Source organism: Suncus etruscus, chromosome 19 (assembly GCF_024139225.1).
Source record: "Suncus etruscus isolate mSunEtr1 chromosome 19, mSunEtr1.pri.cur, whole genome shotgun sequence".
NCBI lineage: Eukaryota > Metazoa > Chordata > Mammalia > Eulipotyphla > Soricidae > Suncus > Suncus etruscus.
Window position 1 is genome coordinate 31,396,433 of NC_064866.1, and position 22,089 is coordinate 31,418,521.

Sequence of the window (22,089 nt, forward strand, 5' to 3'; positions counted from 1 at the left end):
GAGGCAAGTTTAGGGTGAACTTAGGGAACCAGACTTCCTTGCTTGGTTGAAATGCTCTCTGTGGTTATCAGCCCTGCAAAAGGTCCTCTATGTAGTAGACTGCATGGTGGTGTTGAATGTCAAGAAATGCAAACCCTATAGCTCGGCACAGCCAGGAGGAAATGGCCGGTAAAAACATAATATAAAACCTGACTTACACCCTACTAATCAGCAGTCTGGCTCCAGAGTCCCAGCCACAGAGATATGCTTATCCCTGAAGATACTCAGGGAAGCTCAGACAAGTTAAGAAGTTTAACAGGAATAAGGAATTCTTCACAGCAAGGGGGTGTCTGACTCTTCTTACCCAAATCAGGCCTTTCTAGGGGACTCCTTTGGATTGGCCTTTTGTTGCTCTGAATGAGCTTCAACCTGGAAGGCCAGGAAAAAGAAAAGCTTTTATTTTGGGGTTGTTACAGAATAGAGGGATCTCCAAAGATGGAGTCAGCCCAAAGAGGAAATGTGAAATAGGATCACTGTTTCCCGGGCCTTTTCCATTTGACTCGATTCATTTGTGGTGCTAGGTTTCTAACCCATGCGCCTCCCTTCCTATGCAAGGCATCTGCCCATGGTGCCTCCTCCCTAGCCCTTCTCTTCCCATTTAAAATCATTTGCTATGTGATGAAAGAAAAGTAAGAAAAGCAGGCATTTCCTATGGACAGAGCACTTGGTCATGCAGAGTGCCTTCTTTCCGAGGTAGACTATTGTGACAGTTTTGTAAGATAAGGCCCCCAGTCAGCCCCTGTGGGTTCAAACCCCAAATCAGAATCAAAAGCCCAGGGATATCTCCTATGCAGTTTTTTTCTTTCTTTCAACACATTTCACATTGTAAACAAAGAGCATTCTAGTTTGTTATTGAATATTTTTTTTTTGTTTGTGCCTGGAATCAAACCCAGGACCTCACACATAGAAGGCAAGTGCTCCACTTCTGTGCCATGTCCCGGACCCTTGATTTTTTTGAGTTTTGCTCTTTTGTTTCCATATAACCAGGGAACAAGAAAGGCATTTCAGTGAACAGCAAGAGCATTTCGTTTCATCGCTGAGACAGAATCCTTACCCTTCGGGTCTTGCTGGCATACTGTTGTTAGCAAAATTTATTGACAGTATTTCTGTTGTTCGCACCAATTCTAACAGGAAGTCCAGATTAGTAAGTTCCCAGCCAGCAACTGCACATCTCCCTTCCAAAGTCTTTGCAATGACTTATCTCAGAAGTTTTGAGCCAATGCTGAAAATGTACACTATTTACAAATGAACGGTCGAAATGCTGTCTTCCAATCTATCCAATCAGCAGGAGCAAACTAACTGTTCTTTAGTGCTGTCATGAGCTGGATTCAGAACTTGAAAAGGTTGATGAATTCCTGGGGTGAAAGGGAGACAGAGCAGCTCTCGGGGTTATTGGCTGTGCATGGATGGTCGGTACCCTGCAAAGGAAAGACACGGTTAAATCACAGAGTGAGAAACAAGGTCTGAGCACAGCTATTGTGTTTCAACTGATTTCTAGGGACTCCGAGACACCTACCTTCCACGACAGAATGTGACAATGTCTGCAAAGCTGCAGTGTGTCTCCATACTGCTCTTTCCGTGGGTAGCATCTCACCAGTTTAAAATACATCTTCTTCCAATCCAGCTGTCCTTTGTCTGACAAAATTAGTCGCTTGCGGATCTAAATAGCGAACAAATGTTTGTTCATTAGGAAGATGGTTTGTTTGGGCTTTCCTGGCTCTAAAAAGTTCTGTTTTGTTTTTTTTTTTTGTTGTTGTTGTTTTGTTTTTGGGTCTGTCAATCCTCAGGAGTTCCTCCTGGCTCTGCACTCAGGAATCATTCCTGGCAGGCCTCAGAAATCAGCTGGAATACTGGGGATTGAAGCTGGGCCGGCTGTATGCCTGGGTTGGCTGAGTACAAGGCTATCATTCTACCCTCCAAAAAGTTCTGCATCTGTTTTTTGTTTTTTGGGCCACACCCAATGACACTCAGGGGTTACTCCTGGCTATGTGCTCAGAAATCTCTCCTGGCTTGGGGGGGACCATATGAGATGCCGGGGATCGAACCCAGGTCAGTCCTTGGTCAGCTGAGTGCAAGAAGTACACCGCTGTGCTACTGCTCTGGCCCCATAGTTCTGCCTTTTTTTTTTTTTTTTTTTTGATTTTGTTTTTGTGCCACACCCAGCAGCACTCAGGGGTTACTCCTGGCTCTGTGCTCAGAAATTACTCCTGGCAGGCTGGGGGACCATATAGGATGCTGGGGATTAAACATGGGTCAGTTCCAGGTTGGCAGTGTGCAAGGCAAACTCCCTACCACTGTGCTATTGCTCTGGTGATAAAAAGTTCTGCGTTTAACTCTTTCTCCACCCCGCTTTTCATCTGTACTCTGGCAATACCTGGGGAGAGGGAAAACCCCTGGGAAACAAAAATCCCTTCTGAGTGCAGCCTTCTTGAGCACTGATGCCAGCTGCAATTTCTTTTTCTTGCTCTCTGATGACCTCATGAAATAAATCTTTTCCTTCAATAAATACAAATTTAAAATGTGAAATAATCAATACGTTAAGTTTTTAAGTATATATATCAGCTTATTTTTTTTTCTATTTACCAAACTAATTTACTGTGCTAATTGGTGGTACTGGCTATCAGAAGCGCCATCCAAGTGTAAGCCAAAAGTGGTCTACCCCACCCAAGGTGGTATCCTTGTGTGAGGTACATGTCAACATCAATGTTGCTTTTACCAACTGGTCAAAGAACCAGGTGGTTGATGAATACTTAGTAGTGACTCCAACACAGCTCCACCTGTATGTCCTCTAAAACAATCTTTTCACCCTGGAAGGCTGGTACCTGTCCTGCAAACTGTTCCACGGACCATTGATTCTAACTTATATGGTTAGACTCATGGTTCTCAACCTTTCTACACCTGTAGACTGTGGGTGGTGGCTGAAAGTTTAAAGGCTTTAAAGGTTAGGCGAGTACAAGAAAACACTTTGATCTTTCCTTTGTTATAGATTTCCGGGATTATTCTCAGGGAGAAACAGCAGCTGTGTGGCAGAGGGATTCTATTTTCTAGTGGGTTTCTGAATAGGATTTGTAGAACTCATTCATTTATACAAGAAAGTTGGGTGGAGGGCAAGTCTGGGGGCAAATAGGGCAAAGGGACAGGAAATTGGGGTCAAAAGACCCAGGTTCAAATTCAAAGTGAGTGCCTGGCACTTAGAAAGCTAGTTAACTCAGTATACCTGCTGTCCTATTGCTCTGGCCCCATTTATTTATTTATTTTTAAAGGGACCAGCTTCAGTGGTGCTTGGGCAATCTGGGGGTTATTCCCAGACATGTGAGTGTCCCTGATGTCCAGGACCACCCTGATAGCTCTGGGATGAAGAGGGTACATACAGAGTTTTGGGGATCCATCTTGGGGCTTTGCACATTTTAGGCAGTAATGATTATCTCCTCAGTCCCTTGATCTATCCAGCTATCCCAGGGCCTCAGAATACAATGAAGAAATGCTTACTATAAAAATACTTTAGATATCAAATATCAGAACTAAAAGAACTGGTGATGCCCAGGGACTTTGAGGAATGGGGAATCAAATTGTAAAATGTTAGTAGGTAAAAAGTATGAATGTCTTGGGGCCCGAGTGGTGGCACAGGTGGTAGGGCATTTGCCTTGGACATGCTAACCTAGTATGGACTGTGGTTGGATGCCCAGGCATCCCATATGGTTGGTCCCCTAAGCCAGGAGCAATTTCTGAGTGCATAGCCAGGAGTAACCACTGAGCATCACCAGGTGTGGCCCAAAAAGCAAAAGAAAAAAAAAAGAAATGAACATTTTGAATCTGAGAGATAGTGCGGGGGATAAGGTACTTGCTTATAGGTGATCAACTCCATTTTCATCCCCACCACTATCTGGTCCCCTGAATACTTCCAGGTGCAACTCCACTATTGCATAAAACCAGAAGTAGCCTTTGAACTTGGCTGATGTGGCCCCAACCAACCCTCCTTTCCACCATTGCAAAATATGTCTTTTCTTTTATTGTTTTTTTGGGGGGGATTGGTTTTGGGGCCATACCTGGTAGTTTTTGGGGCTCTGCATTTGGGAATCACTCCCGATGGGACTCAAGGGACCATACATAGTGCTGGAGATCAAACCCAGTTGCCTATATATAAACTACACACCTTAATCCCTATACTATCTTTTTGGTCCTGTAAATGCCTTTGTTTGTTTGTCTTGGGTCACACTCGTCAATGCTCAGAGCTTACTCCTGGCTCTATGCTCAGAAATCGCCCATGGCAGGCTCAGGGGATTATATGGGATGCTGGAAATCAAATCACCTTCAGTCCTGGGTCGGCAGCATGCAAGGCAAATGCCCTACTAGTGTGCTATCTCTCCAGCCCCATAAATGTATTTTCTTATAAAAATTTACCCTCAGGGACTGTTGTACATTGGTTAAGGCACTTGCCTTATATCCTGCAGACCTGGAGTTTGAATCTCCAGCACTGTATTTGTGATCCTGGAATACTGCTAGGAGCAGCACTGCCTCACCACTGCTAAGAGTGACCCTTCAAAAATCCCCCAAGAGGGCGGGGAAGAAAACCTGTCAAGACATTCTGCACCCCTCTCTCTCCCTCTGACTATGGGTTTTAAGAAAAATAAAAGTCATTTTTGTAACAATCCTCAGAGATAATGAGAGGAGGGCTGGAACTTCCAGCTCACTTCATGAAGCTCACCACAAAGAGTGGTGAGTGCAGCTATAGAAATAACTACACAGAGAACTACTATAATCATGTGAATGAATGAGGGAACTGGAAAGCCTGTCTGGAGTACAGGTAGGGATGGGGTGGGATGGAGGAAGATTTGGGACATTGGTGGTGGGAATGTTGCACTGGTGAAAGGGGGTGTTCTTTACATGACTGCAACCTAATCACAATCATATTTGTAATCAAGATGTTTAAATAAAGAAAAAAAAGACATTCTGCACCTTTGCTTGCTGTTTTGCTGCCAGTTCTGGGAAGCCTAGAGGTGGGCCTCTACACCTGGGAACAGAAGGCTTCGAATGGGGCTGAGACAGGAGGGATGCCACCACCTACCTGTCGCTCGGAGAAGTGGTACTGGCAGAGTTTCTTCCACAGCAGCCGGTCCTCACTGAGCACATGCAGGTCTGGCGTCGCCTGACCCAGGCTGACCAGGTCGCGCCCATCACTCAGCCGCTGCATGATGTTCAGTTGTAAGCACAAAGGCAGGTCCGTGAAAGTGAGGCCTTTGAAGGCGGGCTGCGGGCAGAAGAACAGGACAGCATGAAGGCAAGTCACCAGGGGGGACCCTCCCAGGAGGCACTCTCCGTGTGGTTCCTCCCATGTCCTCACCCTCTAACCCCAAATGCTTGGAGGTCAAACACAGCACATCTCCTGCAGACCCTGGATTAGGTGGAGAACAACAGAGAAATGTCATGAGGAGCGTGAGCTGGCCAAAAGGCAGCTGGTTCTCCAAAATGCCACCACACTTTATATTTGATTATTATTTCTTTCACATTGGGGATGCTCGGGCACTCTTGGGTCACTTTTTTTTTTTTAATCCTTCATTTCTGAGTTTTTTTTTTTTTTTTTTTTTTTTGGTTTTTGGGCCACACCCGGCGGTGCTCAGGGGTTACTCCTGGCTGTCTGCTCAGAAATAGCTCCTGGCAGGCACGGGGGACCATATGGGACACCAGGATTCGAACCAACCACCTTTGGTCCTGGATCGGCTGCTTGCAAGGCAAACACCGCTGTGCTATCTCTCTGGGCCCTCATTTCTGAGTTTTAATGTATATTTGATTGCAACTAAGTTCTTTGTTGCAAGTTTTACAATTTGAAAAATTTTACGATTTTTTAAAAAATTAAACTTTTAATTACAAATTAATTAATAATTACAGATTTACAACTTTTTTTTGTTTTGTTTTTGAGTCACACCCAGCAGCTCAGGGGTGTCTCCTAGCACTATGCTCAGAAATCGCTCCTGGCAGGCTTGGAGGACCATATGGGATGCTGGGATTCGAACCACCGTCCTTTTGCATGCACGGTTTACCTTCATGCTATCTCTCCGACCCCAGATTTACAACTTTTAATTTTTAAAAATTTTTTAGAAATGTTACAAATTTCTAAAATTGGTCAACCTAGTAATCTGAAGCAATTAAAATCAGATATAGCATCTGGTTAGAAAGTTATCTGAATAAGGGAAATATTTGTAGAAAAAGGCTATCCTAATATGCTAGAATTTGGTCACTTCTGGTGGTGATGGGGCTCAAACTCGGAACTGACTGGTGCAAAGATTATGTTCCAGCCCTTTGAACCGTCTCCCAGGCCCAAAGCTTTCTATTTGTGAAGATTCTCTCAGCAGCATGGGTTAAATGCCTGTACACTTCTTTTACTCCATGCCAGAACTTGCTTCCTTCTGGAGGATTCCTACTGCCCTGCACACAGCAACAATCTTCTAACTGCTTCCACTCTCTCTCTCTCTCTCTTTTTTTTTTTTTTTTTTGGGTCACACCAGGCGGTGCTCAGGGGTTACTCCTGGCTTTTTGGGTTTTTGGGTCACACCAGGCGGTGCTCAGGGGTTACTCCTGGCTGTCTGCTCAGAAATAGCTCCTGGCAGGCACGGGGGACCCTATGGGACACCGGGATTCGAACCAACCACCTTTGGTCCTGGATCGGCTGCTTGCGAGGCAAACGCCGCTGTGCTATCTCTCCGGGCCCTGCTTCCACTCTCTTGAGTCCCACTGGCTCCTTTAAGCACTGATCCCTTTCAGCAGTTTTCCTCACGGGCACCCAAACATACAGTTCGTGACCCTGATTAATCTTTACTCTGACACCACTATTTCTCTTCTTATCTAGGTCAAGGCATCCCAGTTGCAACCCCTTTTATCCGAGAAATGTTATACAGGCGAGAGTTCACAGAAAAACATTAGATTCATTAGGCATTTAATTTTGAATGAACATTTCTTTAAAGGAGGCACACCTACTGGTACTCAGGACTTATTCCTGGCTCTATATTCAGGTATCATCACTCACTGTGGGCTTGAGATAAGAGCATATGGGATAAGAGCATACAAGGCAAGCATCCAACCCACTGTCCTATCTCTCTGGCCCTGAGAGTAAATTTTCTTGGTTTTGAGTCATACCCAGTGGAGATCAGTGTTTAGGACTTCCTATGGTTCTGTGTTCAGGGATCATGCCTGCTGGTGATGTTATGGAACTAGGATCAGCTGTGAGCAAGACAAACACCTTAACCCCTATACTATCTGTCCTGTTCCCTTGAATTAATTTTTGGTCATTGTGTGTTCGGAAGCCTTTTACTACTGGCAGAATTTTTTGGTGATTTCCCCAGATTCAGAGAAATGACCCCACAAGCAATCACAACCAACTGTTTAAGAAGCTTGAATCTTGGGCCAGAGATAGCACAGTGGTGGGGCATTTGCTTTGCAATTAGCAGACACAGGACCAACGGTGGTTCAAATCCCAGCATCCCATGTGGTCCCCGTGCCTACAAGGAGCGATTTCTGAGCAGAAAGCCAGGAGTAACCCCTGAGTGCTTCTAGGTGTGGCCCCAAAAAACAAAAAAACAAAAAACAAAAAACAAACAAAAAAAAGAAGCTTGAATGCTTGAATCTAGATGTTACTCATTGTCAGCTCAAGTCAAACCTATTTCTTCAGAAAGACTTTTGTAAAAAAAAAATAGAGGAAAAAAAAAGACTTTTGTGATGACCTTGAGACTTATTTATAGGAGGAATAAGGCCCAATCTTTTAAAACTGCTATGACATTTTTTTTTTTTGTGGTTTTTGGGTCACACCCGGCAGTGCTCAGGGGTTACTCCTGGCTCCATTCTCAGAAATTGCTCCTGGCAGGCACGGGGGACCATATGGGACGCCAGGATTCGAACCGATGACCTTCTGCATGAAAGGCAAACGCCTTACCTCCATGCTATCTCTCTGGCCCCATAAAACTGCTATGACATTTTTAAGACACCTCCGGCCCTTTTGACCTGCAGTGGCCAGGGATAGAACCCATAGTCTTACATACCCAAGGCGAGTACTCTAAGAATGAACCACGTTAGTCATTCTGGAACATTTTGAAAACCATTTGTGGCATAAACACAATAAATTCCTGGCATCTGATTAAGGGCATCTCCTGGAGCTTCTTCTACTATATCCTTGAACTTGTATTCAGTCCTTCATTGTTTAAATTTTGGTAAACTCATGCTATCCCATACAGACGCAGATCTTAAAGGCAAGGCTATATTTTACATCACTCACAGACTTTGCTCAGCACACACAACCTCTTTAAGTGCCCATTATGGCCTCCAGGCAATTAGGGGCTACTATGGGCTCAGCAGGCTGACCAGAGCCCCCCCAAATTTAATCAATAAGCAGAACAATATGGCACATGCTACCAAGGGAAAGTTTGTACATAGTAGTCCCCAATATCTCTGCCAACTTTCTGAAATCAGCACAGCTCATCTGAGACTCCTTTTCCTTCCCAAGAATCCTAGGTGAACTCTTCAGTTATGATCCTGACACTGTCAGTTTGCTGACCTGTCACCTGGGGGAGAGCTCAGAGGCAAAGTGTGTGTGTAAGATGCGCGTGAGTTCAATCTGTGGTTCCCCATGCTTCAGTGTAACTCTAGCAGCTCTGCTCTTTGAAATACTCAAGGCCACGAGGAAGGGCAAGCTCTCTGGCACATCACCAACTATGTGCATGTACCACAGCTAAAAGATCTGAGCATTGTATGAAGCAACTCCCCCAAAGCCCCAAATGTGGGCAAACAGCATAGCAAAAGAGTGAATATTGATGATCATGTATTTGCCTTGTGATGTGCAGACACACACACACACACACACACACACAACACACACACACACACACACACACACACACACAGTCCAATCTATGTGATCACTGGCCAGGGTCATGATAGCCAGAGGAACAGGGAGGAGGAATAAATTGAAAAAAAAAAATCCCAGAAACATTCTCCAGGATGAAGACACCCCTTCTTGAGCTCATGGACAAGATTTTGGGCATGGGCATTGAGTTCTGGTTTTGCCTTTAAAAAAAAATTTCATAATCACAAAGCCCTAAAAAGGAAGATTTCAAGGGGGTTGCTCAGTCCCAGCAAGGCCCATTTGTGTCCTATAATGCAAGCAGAAAAGGGTTGAATAGGGGAGTTGGGGAGTGGGGCTCTTGAGAAAAGGGACCAAGGGAAAGGTCAGGAGTCAACTTGTTTTGGGGATGTCTGGGTCTCAGTTTCCTAATGGGCCAAATGCCTTAGCTTAGAAGTCTTTGGAGATCCCGTCCAATTCCAGGCTGCTTGGAACAACATAAGCCTCACTAACTCATTAAAAGCGGCTACAACCTGACAACTTACATTGCTCAGGCTGCTGGCCCGAACTTTCTGTGGCTTGCAAAATGCAGGACAATGCTGGATTGCAGAAGGCCCTAGGCCTATTTGTTGTTTATCATCTGCTGCTCACTGTAGAGGCCAATAAAACTGCCATAATTTTTTCTTTTTGTTTCCAGCACTTCAAAGCATTGACTTTTTTGGTTAAAACTCCCAGGCCAATTATTATAGGAACCCCTATTAAAGTCCACTTGGCAGACAGTCCTCCCAACTTTTCAAATCTGAGCTGTTCTAAAATCCTTGTCCAGATCCCATGCTGAGTCCTGACTTCTGATAATTGGGTGATTGCTTGCATACTTTCTTTTTGCTTATTATAAATGTATAAAACAACACACTCTCCCTTCTCCATCAAGTATTTGGCTAAACTCCTTCTAGGTCCATCATGCTCTCAAAGCTTCAAAAACCTAGCCTGCCCTTGGCCCTCTGTGATTCTATTTGATCATGTCCCCCTACAAGCCAATTCTCTTCATTTTATTCCTTTATTCTTTACTATAAGAATTATTTTGCCAATATAAATGAGCCCCATTGGGACTTCAGAGAGTACAGAAGGTAAGGTGTTTGCTTTACATGTAGCTGACCTACGCTCGAACCCTGGCACCATATATGGCCTCTGAACACAGCCAGAAATAAATTGAGCATACTGGGGGGCTCTCCCCCAAAAACTGGCTCCATAAAATTAGATATGAAAATTTGAAGGAAAACAGGGTTATGTATTGGGAAGTTATAGATAAAAATTTGTCCAAAGGAAGCAGTTACTGAAATGTTACCAACATTTTCATGCAATGACTTATTTATTTTTTGGTCTAAACTTAAAAAATACAGTTTGACAGTCTAGACATAAGTAAGTTTTCTCATTCTCAAGTCCCAGGAAGTTTGGGAAGACTCTGAGAGAGAGAAGATATTATATGAGTGAAAGAACATCTTGCAGGCAGGCTTGCACCCTTGAGATAATAGCCTTAGCCACAAGGCTCCAAGGAACTATGACTTTTTTTTACACAGATTTATGATAATTTAATGTGAACAGAACCACTATGGCTGTGAAGCATTAGCATAAGAAAATTCAGGTAAAAAAAACCAGAACCAAGTGAAAGATCTTCCAGGACAACTAGTTTGGAAGGTTTCTGGAGGGCCAGTGTGGTTGGAGACTGAGCAAAAGGAGAATGGAGTGAGATGTGACATGGGAGGTAAAGATGTCAGACCTGATGGGATTCTCACAGGGACAGTGTTAATTGAGTGTGCCACTTCGATGGTAGAGTAAGTCGATACTGCTTTAGAATGCTAGCAGAATTATAAGTGACACAAAATATAAGCAAATCCCCCAAACAACAACTTTAATTTTCTGAAATTAATGACATGCACAGAAAAGCAGGCATATAAACAGATAAGGGGAGATCAAGAGGACAGAGCAGACTCTCAAAGCAGTCTGGGGGTTGGCTTCTCATTTTACAGTATCTTACATTATTCTTGACTACTCAAGTCAGCCTTTGTTCACTTATAAGCATATCTATTGGTGGAGTGGATGAAATCATGCAGAGAGGTACTTAGGGTCCCATTGACCATAATAATGACTCCTACCTCTAATGACTCCCTAGATGAATTAATCCGTGTAAAGAACTTAGAGAAATCTCTGAGACAGAGTGGATGCCCTTAAGAATAATAGCAGTTAATGCATTCATACCCCCAACTATTTACCAGGCACTGTGCCAGCACTTTCTATATAAATTAACAGTAAATTTCACACCAGAGCTTTGAGATAGGCAATACTATTCCTCTTTTCAAAAAGAGGGCATGGACTTGGGTTGGTTTTATTTTGCTTTGTTTGTTTCTGGGTCATACCTGGTGATGCTCAGGACTTGTGTCATTCCTTGTGCTATTTATTCTAGAGTCACTTCCGGTGCTGCTCACAGGACCATATATGTTGCTCGTGATTGAACCTGGGCCAGCTGCATGCAAAGTAAACTCTGTACCTGGTATATTATCTCTCTAGCTCACAGAGACGTGGAACAATGTGCCCTAAATTCTGTAACTGGTCTCATCCAGAATACAGGGCAATATTTTGTAACAGCATTCCTCCCAATATGGAACAAGACAGGAAATGGGAGACTTTACTTTTGAGACAGATTCAAGTTGTAGTGACTGCCCAGGCAAAGGAGAGATGGCAGAGGCTTCGACAAATTAGATGGCTTGTGGGGAAGGGGAGCAAGCTGTAAAGCTGCTGTGCAGGAACAAGCTTAGAGGTCTAGCTAGCTGGCAGAGGGGAGAGTGATATGAATGCCAGTGTTCCATCTGTCCTTCTTGGGAATTCATGGGATTTAAAAGGCTTGCAAGAAGTTGGATCATTGCAAAAACAACTGGAGGAAAGATGAACTAAAAAAGTTTGGAAATCACTTATGTTAAAAACCTTTACCATTTTAGGAAGGAAGAATTAAGAATTCTGACATTGACTTTGGACCTTATTGCTGTGAAACTTGGGAAAAGTGACTATGACTTTCTATTGCATCTCCCCTTTATGGAAGAGGATTATGAACCATAATAATGAATCATAATAATGAACCCTCAAGAGTGGGCCAACTAAGAGGCTCTGCGTAACAAAACTCATGAAAGTGCCTGGTACATGGATACAGTAGTCAAAGGGGACTTCTGTGTGGAGGTCAGAGGGAAGAGAGGCAAATTTCAGAACCAGGACCTTCCACATGGGTGTCTCAAAGTTGCTGGAGGGATGATGCCCTTGTGTCACAGGGAAATTTTTCACTTAGATCACTGGCTGGGAAATACTATTCGAATTAGTAAGTCTAAAAATCAAAAAGTGCAATTGCAAAAGAGAAAAAAAATGCAATACAGAAACTTCATTCTTGCTTTTCTGAGAAATCTCCATGTTGTATATTAGAAAGGCTACATCAGATGACATTCCCAGTAAAGGCTGCTGAAAATGCCAGCAATCAGACAGAAGAAACAGTGGATTTTCCATGCCAAGAAAGCTGAGAATTCAGGTCCCAAATAAATATTCATGATTAGACTAGTAGGCTTACACTTGAGAGACAGGAATGGGGGAAAATTATTAGAATTAACCAGGTAGTATTACTCAAACATTTTATTTGCTTTTGGGTCACACCCAGCGTGGCTGCGCAGAGGTTACTCCTGTTCTATGCTCAGAAATTACTCCTGCAGGCTTGGGACCATATAGGAGGCCGAGATTGAACCTGTCAGCCTTGAGCAAGGCAAACGCCCTATCTGCTGTGTTATTTATTGGCTCCCCTGCCCCCTACTTCACACTTTCTTAAAATCAAATAGCTAAGAAAGCCTTAAAAGATGATGTGGTGCCATGTTCTGTTTCTGCATGTATGTGCCGTGTACATGCATGCATGTGTGCCACACACCGTGTTGTGTCTGTTTTCAACCTTAAGGAATTTAAGAAAAATCCAATCACTGATGGGTTCTAATTATACTCTGGTGTTCTGTCTGATAAACAAGGGAAGTGATTAACAGGCAGCCCAAGGACATCTCCAGTTGAAAACATTCATGCTGTAAAGATAATTCCTTAAAAAGAGTCAAAGAGGCATTTTCAGGGTCCTTTCTCAGGAGATGGAGCGTGAGACACATTTAGCAGTTTGGAGCCCGAACCACTTACAGCAGCTGTGGCTAGTGGAGATAAAGCGCCCAAGTGCTACATGAGCTGCCTAAGAGCGCCTGGTCCAGTAGTGGGCCTCAGAGATTATAGCAGCACCTCTCTCATGAGGCCCTAGGCCTAGTACTCCTGCTGCCGAGTAAATGTACGAGAGCTGAGAGCCAAGTGCCATCTTTAAGCTAACACACAGGGCTTTTATTTTCTTTATAATAGTGAATTGCTGGATCAGAGTGGGAAAGAGTGATAGCACACCGGGTAGGGCATTTGTCTTGCACGTGCTGACCTAGGAGTGAATACAGGGTTCGATCCCGATCCCATATGGATCCCCTGAGCCAGAAGCAATTTCTGAGCACGAGAGCCAGGATAACCCTGAGCACCTCTGGGTGTTGTGTGGCCAAAAATAAAATAAAATAAAATAAAATAAAATAAAATAAAATAAAATAAAATAAAATAAAATAAAATAAAATAAATGTGAATTGCTCTTTTCGTACCTGCATGCTCCCTATCTCTGTAATACCAAGGGTTTGTGATTCTTTGTTTCTTTTGTTGAAGACCCCCAGTGGTCCTCAGCTCTTACTCCCGACTCTGCATTCAGTAATCATTTCTGGTGGTACTTGGGAGACTACATGGGATGCCGGGGATTGAACCCTGGTCAGGTGCTTACCCACTGTGCTATCTCTCCAACCCCCCAGTGACATCTATGCCCTTTGGCAACTAGACTTTCAGGTTCTTTAAGTCCCTGCCACTACTGCCCTCATTCATCATCCTACAGCTGACATTAGAACATGTTTGGAAGAAGAAATGGGACAGAGGAAGAGATCTCCTAGTTCCTCTAAAGATTTGATAGAATCTGAGAACTGCTCTACAGAACCGAGTTAACCATGGTGGGGGTTGAGGGATAGGGTAGGTTTGAGATGGGGGAACCCTGGTGGAGGGTTGGTGCTGGACCATTGTATGCATGAAAACCTGTCAAAAACATTCTTGTAAATCATGATGCTAAATTTGAAAAATACGTTTTTTAAACTGGGATAGGCAACACCCCCCAAGCCAAGTTCCTAGTTTTCTCACCATGCTTCAGGGGGCTGCCATCTTTCACACACATCCTATCTGGTCAAGTTCCTCCCACCTCTCTTCCTTTCTCAGGAAGTTCCCCAGCCCACCATCAGCAGCCCGTATGGAGCATCAGATGACAGGAGCTGAGAATATTCCAATACCAGGGGCCATTCCAGTCTGGCCAAGACAGCTTTGGGACTGAAGCCTTTTCCTGGGGGGAGGAAGAAGCCTGGTGTTCCCACTTACCCTGGTGATACGGATGTTGTTGAGCTGCTGCTGCCAGTGTAGAATCGTCTCCATTCTATACACCCACATGTTAATATTCCCCACCAGCACAGACTTGCCGACTCTTTGGACCAGTGTGCACAGGGATGTATACAGTGTCTGGAGGAGCTCTCTGATTAACCTAATGTTCTGCTGGTCTTCAAGGACTTGAATGGGGAAGAAAGAAGAAGAACAGTGATGACCCGGGAATACCCTCGCTCTCATAACTGGCCTTTCTTCCTTATTAATACTGCTCTGGTTTCCTGGGGAACCGGCCTCTGGGGATAAGGTGTTTCTTTCTCACTGGTGTTTACTCCCCACTTGGCTGATCTTGCTCTTGAGGGACCTGGTAGAGGTTTCTCTCAGTTAGAACCCGTCTTTGTTTGCTTGCTCTTAGTTTTCAACAAGAGACTCTTCTCTGTTTTCTCACTGTCCGGTCCTGTACCAAGGGCTCACATATTCTTCTGAATGCAGGTTCTTTCCCTCATCAGGGACAGTCTCTTTGAAAATGGTGGTCAGGTGAGAGGCCTAGGGATCAGAGCTGGGGGTTTGAATTCTGTCTGTTTGATCACTCTCGAGCCTCATATCCAACAAGTCTGTGAATTAGTGACCTAATGTTCTCTCTAGCTCCCAATAGGTTCTCTTCTAGCTAGGACTATTCTGTCCTCAAGACAGCTGCCATTTCTAGGAACCTAGACTTGGCAGGCCTGGGTAGACAAGGCTGGGACTTGGTGCCTCCATCTAGATGCCTGAGAGCAGGTGACGAGGCATAGTGGCAAATTGATGAGTCCCAATCAAGGTGAGGGAAGCTAATGGTCTCATCCTCTCTCATGATCCTAGTGTCTTCCTTCCCGCCACATCATCTGGCCCTTCTAGAATGGCACTTGATAAAATCTCACCCACTCCTATTTCCCGTAAACCCAAAAGGTGACTGTCTATTGGGGGAGACCCCCTTCCTGCCCAGAAAGTTGGTGAGAGTGGGAAAAAAAACTCACCTTTTAGTACCACTTTGTTTCCAAAATGTTCATGAAGTTCTCTGGGCGATGCCACTCAGGGACGTGAGTTTGTGACTTGCTATCAGTTCCAACAGCTGTGGATAAAAATAGAAGTTGCAAAGCGTAGGCTACAGAGATTATTTTCCTCTCCTAATCTTTACTTTTGAGTCACATAACAGAGATACAGACGACAGGGAGAGAGAAATGGCTGGCAGGACCACCAGGCAACAGAAAGGAGACGTGCTCCGAGAAACACAGTGTTCATCTTAAACCTTAAAAGCAAGCTAAATGTTTATTCCCCTCTCCCCCGATAGTTTCCTCTTTGAAATATAAGGGTTTGCTTCTGTTCAGGTGACTTCAGTTCTCCATGCCCTACTTTAGCAGGCAAAGTAAATATACTTGGAAACAACCTCCTCCACCTGCAAAGGTGTGAGTTTCTATGAGCTTCCTTCCAGCGGGGCCCTCTCCCCACCTACTTCAGTGTCCTTATAACTTAGAACCCCGACTCGTCAGACAACCTGAACGCTCATATTCAGATCAGTGATGTGCATTTTCCAAGGGAGAGGCAAATCTCAGCCAGCCACCTGCTGCTTAGGCAGCATTCAATAAAAATGCCTACGAACGAGGATTTTCTATGGTACTCAACTTTCTGTAGAAGTTCAGTCACAGGGAGAAAGAGAAATCCCAGGATGTGTAGCACAGGTATATACTTCCATTCAGAAGCCAGGATTTGTGCTACTATTACTCTGGGTTCTAGCTTGAATTTGGCAACTTAATAGCTCTGAGATAAGGGGCAAATCCCAAAGGTTCTTGGTCCCACTCCTTAGTTTCTTCATCTGTACCAGTACTAAGAATCCCCACTGATGATTAAAAAAGAATGGGGTCCCGAGAGATAGCACAGCGGTGTTTGCCTTGCAAGCAGCCGATCCAGACCAAAGGTGGTTGGTTCGAATCCCGGTGTCCCATATGGCCCCCCGTGCCTGCCAGGAGCTATTTCTGAGCAGACAGCCAGGAGTAACCCCTGAGCAATGCCGGATATGGCCCAAAAACAAAAACAAAACAAAACAAAAAAGAATGTACAGGAATCCTTTAGGGAAACATGGCTCACATGAGGTGAAAATCAAAGTTTAGGTATGTTGGTTGAAGGTTGCTGCCATTTCACTCTCTCCCCCCCCCCCATGCTTGACAGAGACAAAAGCTAATAAAAAGTTTAAATTGGGCACATCCTTGGCTCAGTCTTTGTTCAATAGCAAGAAAAAAAATTTTAAGCCAGTCAAATTGAACAGTGGGGGGGGGGTTATATACCAACTTTTGTGATACTAACGTTAATAAGTTCTGATAAACTACTGCCATCGGACCAGCCCAATAGCAAAATTTTTGATAAATGTGACAAGCTACTTTGTTCTTATTTTGTTTTTATCCAGCAATGCTCAGGGATTACTCCTGGCTCTACACTCAAGAATCACTCCTGGCAGTGCTCAGGGGACCATTGGATGCCAGGGATCAAAGCTGGTTCAGACACAGGCAAGGCAAATGTTCTAGCTGCTGTACCACCACTCTAGTTCCTACAAATGTGGTGAGTCAGATATTCTACAATTGACAACTAAAACTTTACTTATTATCATTTTTAGAGTAAGGAGAGGGGTTTAAGCCATATCTAGCAGTGCTCAGGGCTCACTTCTAGTGCTTAAGGATCATATGTAGGTAATGTAATACGTATGTAAGGGGAAGGGCCTTACCCCCTGTACTATCTTTCCAGCCCTGGAAGATGAAATTTTTTTTCTTTTGGGTTTTTAGGCCACACCCGGTGATGCTCAGGGATTACTCCCTCTATGCACTCAGAAATCGCCCCTTGCTTGGGGGGACTATATGGGAATGCTGAGGGATTGAAGTATGGTCTATCCTAGCTATCAAGTGCAAGGCCTTACTGATTGTGCCACCACTCCGGCCCCCAAAGAGTAAATTTTTTAAACAGGAAAGGGCCTTAGGGAGCACAAAGTACTAACCCATTTAAAAGATGAACAAACTGAGGCTGAGGAGACCTTATCTATAAGCAGTCTGAGCTCAGCAGAGATCTCAACACATTTGATGCCATCACAGAATTAATCACAAGCAAGTCCCATAGAAAGTGAAATGCATGAATCCCACCAGAACTCAGCAGCCCTTTAGGTAAAACCACCTTGTCTCAGAGTATAAAAGTTGATTTAGGGGGCCTGGAGAGATAGCACAGCGGTGTTTGCCTTGCAAGCAGCCGATCCAGAACCAAAGGTGGTTGGTTCGAATTCTGGTGTCCCATATGGTCCCCCGTGCCTGCCTAGGAGCTATTTCTGAGCATAGAGCCAGGAGTAACCCCTGAGCACTGCCGGGTGTGTACCCAAAAAAAAAAAAAAAAAAAAAAAAAAAAAAGCAAAAAAAAAAAGGCAAAAAAAAGTTGATTTAGGAAACCCAGGCCTCATTCCCTGTTCTTTCTGCTAAAGTCTGAATCTCTTCCAAGGAAGTTTCCTCTCCTGCCCAGGCCAGCTTCACATGAGTTACAGCCATCACTGACAGTGGGTGCCACTATGAAGGCTAAGAGAGAGCAAAGAGATAGTTTCAACTGGGCTGCAGAGGGGAACTGAATTTCTGGATCAAAGCAAGGCAATCTAAAGAATCTCACTTATGATTTTTTAGTGAGACAGTGTAAGTTTAAATTGAACAGGACTTACTTAGGAAAGAAGGGGAGAGGAAGAAGAAAAAAAATACATTTTAAGAGAGAATACATGGGGGCTGGGAACGATAGCACAGCAGGGAGGGGCATTTGCCTTGCATGTGCCAACCCAGGTTCGATATCAGACATCCCATATGGTCCCCTGAGCCTGCCAGGAGTGATCCGTAGCGCTGTAAAGCCGTGAGTATTGCCGTAAGCACTGCCAGGTGTGATCCCCTCAAAAAGTAATACAAACAAACAAAAAAAAAGGAGAATACATGCTCATAAGAGCAATGCAAACAAGCAAAGAGAGACTTGAAATAAGCAAAGCAAGGGTGTGTTCAAGGAGACATCTGTTTAAAACTCTAGTCTCAGGGTGCCCTGAGAAACCTGTTGACTTGGCACAGATTTTTAATTTCCTGAATGCAATTTTGCTTCGAGTTCAAATGAAACACAAGGAAAACAACCCTCAAAAAAAGACAAAGAGAAAAGGCCCGCTGAAAGGGGAGGAGGCGACAAGAAAAGGCAGGGCTGGGCGGGAGTTCCAGCATCTAGCTGATCCTGTGATCACACTGGTTACCTTCAGCCTGGTTCAGCTCTGTCACCAGCCAGTCCGTGACAGTCAAGCGAGGAGTGAAAAATGGCCTGAAAGGACTGGGGTCGAGTACTTTTCATTTATTCTCTTTGACCAACAACAGGGCTCAGAAGGCCAAGCCAAGAGGCTATTAATACCTGGAGGCTCACATGAGCAGCCTGAAGCTAGATGAAAGAAAACACAAGCCTGAGCTCGGAAGGTCTGTCTCATTGCACTGACTCACTGGCCGGGGGTGGGCAGAGGGGGTGGCCTGAAATCTCTCCCAAATGTGCCTCCCAAATTGCAGCCAATCAAAAGGTCTGAGAAGAAAAAAAAAATCACTCAAGGTGACAACTATTCGTCTGAGGAGGAAAACAAGTCCTACGGTGGGGACTGAGATGGTGTCTGACTAAAGAGGGAATAAATCTCAGTGGGGGGCAGGAGAGAGCACAGAGGTAGGTCCATTTGCCTTGTACACAGCCGATTCAGGGACAGAGTGGTGGGTTCAAATCCCTGAATCCCATATGGTCTCCTGAGCCTATCAGGAGTGTTTTCTGAGTGCAGAGCCAGAAGTAACCCCTGAGCATCTCCAGGATTGACCCAAAAAAAACCCCAAAATAAAAAACAAAAACAAAAAAGGCCAAAAAAGTCTCATTGGCAACAGAATGACAGGTGAGTCACCCAGGTAGGGTTTGATCTGATCTCCGCAAAAAGAGTCCTTTTCACAGCCAGGCAGCTATGAGGGTCAGGAGAAGGACCCTGAGTTAGGAGACCAGGGAGCCTCTAGCCTTTACACCTTTATAACTGTCATTTAAAAGTGACCTTTTCAACTGTCATCTGCTCAGTGAGTGATTTCTGAGGCTCCCGTCTGTCCCAGCTGTAGGTCATGATGGCGGGGATGATAAAGACACACAATCCCCAGGCTTACTGTCCAGTTGGGTGTAAGTCCATTTACACATCTCACAACTCTATTCTTTCCATTTCTAAAGTGGAAATCAGAACTCTTGACCTCACTAGTCTGTGAGAATTAAATGAAGCTATATGGACTTACCAATATCTAATAAGGATTTTTGGTCAGAACATACTGTTTCAATCCATTTGAAACCCTAATCACTAAGGCTTCAAGTTGATAGTCAGTGGTTAGTAATGATTTTATGGTAAAGGTCCAGAGATGGGGCTAGAGTTATAGTACAGTGGGTAAGGTATTTAGCTTGTAAGAATCTGACCCAGATTCTATCCCTGTCTTTCCCATATGGTTCCCTGAGCACTGCCAGGAAGAGTCCCTGAGTCCAGAGCTAGGAGTAAGCAATATGCATAACTGGGTTTGACACCCCCCACCCAAAAATGGCCAAAGAGTGGATAACTGAGATTCTGTGAGCTGTATGCTCTCTGCTGCAAACCTTGAATCCATTTGTTGTAGAACAAAATCAACAACAAACAAAACAACTCATGAGATTAATATGTGAATTTAATGAGGTTGTAAAGAAATAAAACTTTACAAAAACAAGAGGCGGGCAAATCTGACCTATGGCCACAATTTGTCAACTGAAAATGATAAATATATTATATTTATAAATATATTTATATAATGTATAAATATAATGTATAAATATAGTTAAGATAATTGGGGTCTCCAGAGACCAACTGTCTGCATCAGTTTTTCCATCTATAAAGGAAGCATCATAATAGTACCTATTTTGGAGTTGCTGTGAAAAATAAATATGCCTATAAAACACTCATAACAGCCTGCTACAAAGAATAATAGTCTATAATTAATCATAACAAATTTTTCTCTCATGACCCAGAGACTATTACTCGGAGAAATTACTGCCAGGGAGGGGATAGTGAATTAGAAGAACAAAAAACAATTTTGAAGACCTTGAAAATCCTCACATTTCAATTTTATGTATGGTTAACCCAAATGTTAGTGCTTCCAAAATTTAATATTCCTTTGTCATTTTAATTTTGTTTGGAATATATTTAATAGCTTACTATCTCTAAGTTAATATGATGTTTGTACATTTCATTAGTTACAGAGTTGCTTGTCTCATAAACTTGGTTTTGTTTTATTTTTTTGCCTTTGATTTTGGGGTTATACCTGGCAGGGTCTATACCTGGGATCATTCCCAAGTTGGCTGAGTGCAAAACAAGTACCTTAACCCTTTTACCATCTCCCAGCCTACTCATAGTCTTAATTTGATAACAATAGTGGGTGCTAGATACATGTCAAGGTCTGTGTTAAACCCATTTTACAAGTGGGATCTTGAATCTCCAAGACAATCCAACAAAGTGGGTTTGACAAGAGAGGGAACCGTGGCTGGGAGTAGTTAAGTAACTCATCTAAAGACTTATCTCACTCCTAGGGATGTACCCTAGGAACACAAGAATACAATACAAAAATCCCTTCCTCACACCTATATTTACTGCAGCACTATTTATAATAGCCAGGCTCTGGAAACAACCAAGATGCCCTTTAACAGATAATGGCTAAAGAAACTGTGGTACATATACACAGTGGAATATTATGTAGCCATCAGGAGAGATGAAGTCATGAAATTTTCCCATACATGGATGTACATGGAATCTATCATGATCAGTGAAATAAGTCAGAGGGAGAGAGAGAGATGCAGAATAGTCTCACTCATCTATGGGTTTTAAGAAAAATAAAAGTCATTTTTGCAACAATCCAGAGACAATGAGAGGAGGGCTGGAACACCAGCTCACTTCATGAAGCTCACCACAAAGAGTGGTGAGTGCAGTTATAGAAATAACTACACTGAGAACTACCATAATCATGTGAATGAATGAGGGAACTGGAAAGCCTGTCTGGAGTACAGGTGGGGGTGGATTGGGATGGAGGGAGATTTGGGACATTGGTGGTGGGAATGTAGCACTGGTGAAGAGGGGTGTTCTTTACATGACTGAAACCTAATCACAATCATATTTTTAATCAAGATGTTTAAATAAAGATACTATTAAAAAAAGACTTATCTGTAGCAATAGGTGAAGTTATGACTTGAACACAGAAATGTCTCAAATGTAACAGAATATGTGTTCTGAAAATAAGAACCTCAGTTAAGGAAGGACCAACCAAATCTGCATCTAGGGCAAATGGCTCTGAAAGGAGTAGCAATCAGATATAGTGTTATTATTATTTTTTTTACTTTATTTATTTTTGGGGGGCGGGGCACACCCGGTGAAGCTCAGGGGTTACTCCTGGCTATGTGCTTAGAAATTGCTCCTGGTTTGGGGGACCATATGGGATGCTGGGGATCGAACCGAGGTCCGTCCTGGGTCAGCCATGTGCAAGGCAAATGCCCTACCACTGTACTCTTGCTCCGCCCCCAGATATAGTGTTATGTTTTGGAAACAGCCTGAAAATTTGGGAATGATGAGAATGGCTCATCAGTTTTAACATTAAGGAAGGCATCATACTCAGAAAATACCA

At 43.7% G+C, this 22,089-nt stretch overlaps 1 protein-coding gene across 1 annotated transcript in view; it reads right to left on the reverse strand.

Annotated features, from left to right (window-relative positions):
- Positions 1 to 1,245: 1,245 nt before the first annotated feature.
- Positions 1,246 to 22,089, reverse strand: part of FBXO32 (F-box protein 32) — a 45,791-nt gene continuing 24,947 nt past the window's right edge. The window contains 7 exon segments of the mRNA XM_049765851.1: positions 1,246 to 1,457; positions 1,556 to 1,699; positions 5,105 to 5,287; positions 14,369 to 14,553; positions 15,382 to 15,397; positions 15,400 to 15,422; positions 15,425 to 15,476. Of these exon segments, the coding sequence (XP_049621808.1) occupies positions 1,368 to 1,457; positions 1,556 to 1,699; positions 5,105 to 5,287; positions 14,369 to 14,553; positions 15,382 to 15,397; positions 15,400 to 15,422; positions 15,425 to 15,476 (693 nt within the window). The 3' untranslated portion in view covers positions 1,246 to 1,367.